Below are 7270 nucleotides of genomic sequence, written 5' to 3'. Positions count from 1 at the left end.
CTCTTTAGTCAAAGTGCTCATCAAATATCAAAGTCAATTCATTACCAGTGTTTTGAAAGTTAAAAAAAACACACACACACACACACACACACACGAAGGCAGTAATGAATGCTGATCAAAAGCTTGACTTTACTTTAGTGACATCAAAATGTTCTGTTTAATTAAATCTGAAATACGCTAGAATTTGTTCTCTAGAATATGCACTTTTAACATGAACTTTACTGTTAGAAAAACAACCATATATGACGGGTTTGGTTACTTGTCGCTCTCTCACTCTTTACAGTAAATATGGGTATGGGTGTTTTTTTAAATCAGGATAGGTTAAAAGGAATTATTCTTATAATCTTTATCAGAACAGATTTGGAGAAATTCAGCATTACATCACTTGCTCACCAATGGATTATCTGCTGTGAATGGGTGCCGTCAGAATGAGAGTCCAAACAGCTGATAAAAACATAATAATAATAATAACAACACAATAATCCACAAGCAATCCACATGAATCCAGTCCATCAATTGATGCCTTGTAAAGCAAAAGACTGTTGTCTCGTCTGAATCAGGAGAGAAATCAGTCGGGTCCCTCTCAGCCTCTGGGCCCTAGCACTCTGTCCCTCTTCCCCCCCCCTCCAGTTGCTATATGCCCCTGCAACAGGGGATGGACTTCTTCACTGGTGCAAGCATTACTATGGATTATAGACTTGTATTTTAAAGTAAAAATGCCTTAATGATGGATTTTTTTTTCTTATAAGCTGTTTTTCGCTTCACATGACATTAATTGATGGACTGAAGTCATGTGGATTACTTGTAGATTATTGTGATGTTTTTATCAGCTGTTTGGACTCTCATTCTGACGGCACCCATTCACTGCATAAGATCGATTGATGAGCAAGTGATGTAATGCTACATTTCTCCAAATCAGTTCTGATAACGAAACAAAGTCATCTGCATCATCTACATCTTAATATGCATTATACAGAAAATAGAAAATTCAGTTTAAAATCATTTTATATAGAATATTTATCACACTGCAGTACTCCTTTATCACTTCCATGCCAAATAAAATCATAGATTATATTAATATGCTTAAAACCTTATGGGTATTAAATCACAAGGCTATTTTGGTAATGCCACTGACCTCAAAAATATTAATTAGCCGAAATGAAGAAAAATTATGTCAAGTGTTTGTTTGGTGCGTAATTGAATGTATGGCTGAATGCCTGACGTGCGTGAACACAGGTACCGGTAGTCACACTGGAGTCATCAGTAATAATTTGCGCCTAGCACACTGTGCCTTGTGCGTCAGCGCTCAACTGCAGGAGACAAACACCTTTTCAAATAACACACTAAACAGTTGCATTAGGTTTCTAAGGTAGGATTACATTTACAATGGCTGATAACCTTAATTGCAGCAGGGGTAACTGCTCCAGCGCGCAGGAAGCGCTTGGTTTATCCAAGGGACACTTTGCGCTCGTGAAAGCTGCAGTTCTTGGGTGCATTTTCGTGCTGGCATCATTTAGCAACTTATTCCTCCTCCATGCCCTTTGGAAAAGATGGAAAAGACGTACTCGAACTCAGCTGTTTCTTCTGCACCTGTGCCTGGCTGACCTGGTGGTCGCTTTCTTCCAAGTCCTGCCGCAGTTATCCATGGAGATTACGCACCTGCTCAAAGGCTCAGATCTGGTGTGCAGAGCAGTTAAGTATCTTCAAGTGGTCGGGATGTTCGCGTCCACGTATATGATCGTGGCCATGACCATAGATCGCTATCACGCGGTCTGCAAACCCATGGTGTCGTTCTTCAGGGGGTCTTTCCGCAGGTATGTTGCCATAAGCGCAGCATGGCTCATCTCCCTGGCGTTCAGCGCTCCGCAGATGTTCATCTTCTCTCTCCAAGAAGTTGAGAAGAATGTTTTCGACTGCTGGGCGACATTTATTGAGCCCTGGGGAGGCAGAATATACATAACGTGGATCACTCTGTCCGTGTTTGTTCTGCCAGCCGTAATCTTGATGTATTGTCAGATAAAGATTTGCGCAGGGATCTATTTCAACACGAAGCGGAAAGCCTTGCAGGGCAGCACGGGTGATGGGCACTCCAGCTCTAAAGGGATATCAAGCGCAATGATGAAGACTGTCAAAATGACTTTCATTATCATCCTGGTGTACACCCTCTGCTGGAGCCCATTCTTCGTGGTCCAGCTCTGGTCAGCTTGGAGTCCAAGCAGTGCGCCCACGCAAGGTAAGTCAAAGTAGCTGTCTGTCAAAATAAGCTTCTGTTTGGCATTTTCATTTGACTTAGTAAAACATTTTTCGATACAAATTATATTATCAGTTTAACAATGAGTGTAAAAATGCACTGAAAAATAAACAAGACGCAAATTTAAATGCATTAAAAAAAAAAAAGAAATATTTTTAATAAGGAACTGTTTTTTGAATTGTGACGTGACATGTGGCCAAGTATGGTGACCCATACTCGGAATTAGTGCTCTGCATTTACCCATCCAAAGTGCACACACACAGCAGTGAACACACACACACCGTGAACACACACCCGGAGCAGTGGGCAGCCATTTTTATGCTGCGGCGCCCGGGGAGCAGTTGGGGGTTCGGTGCCTTGCTCAAGGGCACCTCAGTCGTGGTATTGAAGGTGGGAGAGAGCGCTGTACATTCCCTCCCCCCACCTACAATCCCTGCCGGTACAAGACTCGAACCCGCAACCTTTGGGTTACGAGTCCGACTCTCTAACCATTAGGCCACGACTTCCCCCCGAATGACAGGTTTTGTCCTCAGTCTGTCCACAAATCTACAAATATTACATATAAAATTGCAGAATCTTTAATACTTCTTTTAAATACGGTCATAAAATATTCGTAAATATTTCTACATATATTTTTTTTAACTCTAACCATTAGGCCACGACTTCCCCCCGAATGACAGGTTTTGTCCTCAGTCTGTCCACAAATCTACAAATATTACATATAAAAGTGCAGAATCTTTAATACTTCTTTTAAATACGGTCATAAAATATTCGTAAATATTTCTACATATATATTTTTAAAATCCTTTCATTGTATGATCAAATTTAAAAAGCATAAACATGTAGAAATATGTTAATAAGGAACTGATTTTATATAATACACTATATTTAGACAACGATTAATAAAATAATGCCCCCTGTCAAATAATAAAAAGTAAAAACGTTTGTCTCCATATACTGGTATATAACCACATGGTTACAGTGTGGTAGGCAATATTTAACTCTTATGATAATAGATGTGACTAAAGGCCCATTAATGTGTATAAGACATCATATATGTGTATATGATTACTCACAACCATTTTCTGTTGTGGGAATTATATGTCTCCCCTCAGCTGCAGATAGCAGATACACATTGGCATTAGTAAAACATTCATTAGTAGCTGACAAAAGACCTGATCAGATTAAACCAAATCATGTGTAGACAGATGGTGCACACAGGCAATATTTTTGCACAGAGAACACAATAGGTTCCAAGTTTGAACACTTATATGTGTAATTTGTTATTTTGTGTGTAATGCAGTCTCATCTGTCCTACAGGGCCAGTGTTTGTCACTATCATGCTCCTCGCCAGTCTTAACAGCTGCACAAACCCATGGATCTACCTGTACTACAGCTAGAACCTCATGGCCACTGATCACCCACCATTCCTGCTGTTTAAGAGTGCATGAATATGGTCTCAGCATACACTTAAACACCAGTTTTCCAGCTTTTTCAATAACTAAAATGATTTTGGTTATGGAAAGTTGCTGCATACTTTGGCATGGTCAAAAAAAGAAAAAGAAAGAAAAGAAAAAGAAATAGACTGTTTGTACCACTAAGAGAATGAAAGAGATCTGTTCTCTTTCATTGTTGCATGTACAACGTTTTCAATGTAAGTAAAGTAGATATTCACATACTGAGGTGTGAATCACATGTGATTAAAGTAATGTTATTTTCCATTCCTTATTGAAATGAAAATACAAAAGCCTGTGTATGAAAAGTTCTATAGGATTAAAACTATGTGTGATGGTTTCCATAGTCACTGTGTTGCTCTCGTACTTTCACACACACAAATTTCTTTGTACTGCAAAGCCTGCTTTATGTGAAAGTAACTGTGTAGAGAATGCCTTCACACATTTTGAATTTCATTTGAGTACTTAAATAAAGTGAATTAAAAAGTGAATGTTCCTTTACTAAAAACCCAGATTCATGCAAACATCAGTCAAGATTTTCAGCAATCAGATTCATAATCATATTTCCCTCCAGAAATTTCTATGCTTTGATTTCCCTCTGTTCCCATAAATAATAGAGCAATATTGAATATATAATGCAACTGAATAGTTCTTCACACATTTGTACACTAAAAACAGAGTCTTTTATGGGTTTAATTATTCTACAAATAATGATTTTTAAATATTTATTTAGTTAGTTAGGCCATAATTGTGCACTTGCAGCATGTTTAAAAAATGTAATCCCATTTATGCAACAAAAAAGAATAGACGTCATTTGAAAAACAATTAAGTAAATTAACTCACAAAAGTGTCTTGGTTAATGTGCTTAAGTTACAATAGTAAAAACATGTTTAAAAGCATCTAACCTTTATGCAACTGCCAAATGACACAACGTAATTGATTTGCCTTTTCACTGCACAAACTCTGTTTGGATTTGAGGCAAAATGGAAGCCTAAGGCAACTGTATACAAGGTAGCTGTTGGGAAATGGAATTAGAGCATTTAGAGGCTGATAAAAAATGGTGGAGACCATTGTAGCCAAAGAGCGGGAGGGAAGGCAGAAGTGAGAATAAGACTCATCAAATACATTACGGTGTAAATTACATCATTTAGGAAATTGCCTCTGAAAAATATGAGCAATAAGATAATTAGATTGGATAATATTACAAAAACAGATTTACTTTTAAATTAAATAGACCAGCATCATAGTACACAAAAAACAGTGATGATACAGTCTGACCTCCCAAACAAGACAAAGTCCAGATACATTCAAAGAACTGCACTCATAGATAGTAACGTCATCCAAACACTTAAGAGTTATGCTGATCAATAAAATTGTACAATTTCCCTTAAAAGAAAAAATTTTAGAAGGTCACTTGAAATGTTTCAAAGACTGCATTTTGTATGTACTGCACCATTAAAACCGTTTTTTAAGGTACCTCACGACATAAGCACCAATCTTTTTCTCCATCAACAATTCTCCCTCAAAATTTGCGTTGCCTTTTACTGTTCAAAACCCTGTTATTTACTTTAGGTCACAGCCATACCAAATTAATAAATATTTTTAAGCTCCCTCTGCCAGTCTGTGAATGAACATCACCGCTATAACAATGAGATGACCTCTGTCACACTGACATGCATGTGTGGAAAGAAAGACATGCCTAATTAAATCCATTTCACACACTCACACTTCTACGAAGCCACAACACAAACACAAAACATATTTAGAAGTCTTACTGACAGGTACTAAAATAAAAAGCTTTAATATCTTATGAGTGGAGGACAACGTGTTTTTATAATTAATTCTGGTAAGCAAGTACCACATCTCATTTAGCTAACATGCAGTTTGACATTATACCTATATTTAAAAGCTTTATACTGCACCACTGCTGATTTTAATTGGATTCACAGACTTTTTTGTCGGCTGGACCTCTGTGATGTAAAATATTTACTTATTTAATATTTCAATAATAAAGTTAATATTTCAATAATTTAACAACCTATTTGCATGTTGCATGTTCTCTGATGTTGGTTAATGATCACTTGACGTGCAGGTCAACACCTACATTTACATTTAGTCATTCAGCAGACGCTTTTATCCAAAGCAACTTACAAATGAGGACAATATAACCAATCAAAACCAAAAAAGGGCAATGATATGTAAGTGCTGTGACAAGTCTCGGTTAGCCTAACGCAGTACAAGCAAGGGCATTTATTTTTATTATTATTCTTTTTTATAATAAATAAAAAGTAATCAAGAAGATAGAATAGGAAAAGAATAGAGAATGCTAGTGTTAGAAGCTTTTTTTTTTATTTTTTTTTTTAAGTAAACTAGTAGTAAGAATAGAAACAGAATAGAGAGTGAAAGTGTTAGAGGGTTTTTTAGAATTAGAATAGAGAGTGTTAGAGGGTCAAATGAAGATGGAAAAGATGTGTTTTTAGCCGTTTCTTGAAGATGGTTAAGGACTCAGCTGCTCGGATTGAGTTGGGCAGGTCATTCCACCAGGAGGGAACAGTTCATGTAAAAGTCCATTAAAGTGATTTTGTGCCTCTTTGGGATGGCACTATAATATGGGATTACAATTCTGCGCGCGAAAGATCATATTTTGAGCGCGCAAAAGTGCGTTTTGCACGCGCGCAAACTGAGTTTTGTGGAGAAAATGTTTGTCTCGCAAAGAAGAAAGTATTTCGAATGCACGAAAATCAATTTTGCATTTAAAATAAGTTTTACCAGCACCACATCCTCTTGTACCACTGAAGAATTTATCTTCCGGAATCTGGCAGTAAGTTTTGGGGGTTCATTTTTAGTCCATCTCGAGATTTTATCTGTAGAAGATAACCTGCTTAATAAGTATGCATACCTGAATATAAGGCGTTTTTCACTTCCAGCCGTCATGAACAATAATATATAGATTATAAGTGATTAAATACAAGATTAATAGTAGTTATAATTATTGGTAAAATGTGCTTGGAAAAAAATATAATCAGAATACCAACTTGCATAATAATTATCCATGCACTGTATTTTTCCTCTTCTGCTGTCGAAGTAATGCAAGAAATGTTGTGATTGGTTGTCAAGGCAGCCAATCAGAATTTAGCAGCCTCGGTCTCTGATTGGCTGGAATTATGGCACATTGTAACGCTGGGTTGTGTTGAGCACGCGAGCTGTTGGCATTTAGCGAGCACTGAGGGCGGGCATCAGGTGAGCAAGCTAGTGAAACATTGCACGCGCAAAAGAGAAGGTCTGCACACATCCAAAAACGTATTTTAAATGCAAAATTGATTTCCGTGCGCTCGAAAGACTTTTTTCTTTGCGAAACGAACATTTTCTCAACAAAACTCAGATCGCGCGTGTGCAAAATGCACTTTTGTGCGCTCAAAATATGATCTTTCACGCGCAGAATTGTGGCAGAAATGTAAACCCATACTTTTCGCGGCTTAATATTCATAGACACTAGTCCATATCGCGTTTTGATTCAAGTGTACTGACCTACTTTTGATTTATTCGTCCAAAATGTGGCATATTC

General features: G+C 37.4%; 1 protein-coding gene across 1 annotated transcript; it reads left to right on the top strand.

The window, feature by feature from the left end:
* Positions 1 to 1386: 1386 nt before the first annotated feature.
* Positions 1387 to 3651, top strand: LOC107744926 (vasopressin V2 receptor-like). Its single transcript, XM_016558753.1, has 2 exons — positions 1387 to 2233; positions 3572 to 3651. The coding sequence occupies exons 1-2, from the start codon at positions 1387 to 1389 to the stop codon at positions 3649 to 3651; spliced, it is 927 nt and encodes a 308-aa protein (XP_016414239.1).
* Positions 3652 to 7270: the final 3619 nt, after the last annotated feature.

The sequence above is a fragment of the Sinocyclocheilus rhinocerous genome, unplaced genomic scaffold, assembly GCF_001515625.1.
Source record: "Sinocyclocheilus rhinocerous isolate Xijiao unplaced genomic scaffold, SAMN03320098_v1.1 scaffold258, whole genome shotgun sequence".
Classification (NCBI taxonomy): Eukaryota; Metazoa; Chordata; class Actinopteri; order Cypriniformes; family Cyprinidae; genus Sinocyclocheilus; species Sinocyclocheilus rhinocerous.
Note: the sequence above shows the minus strand (reverse complement) of the source record. Positions and strands in the feature narration are given on the sequence as shown.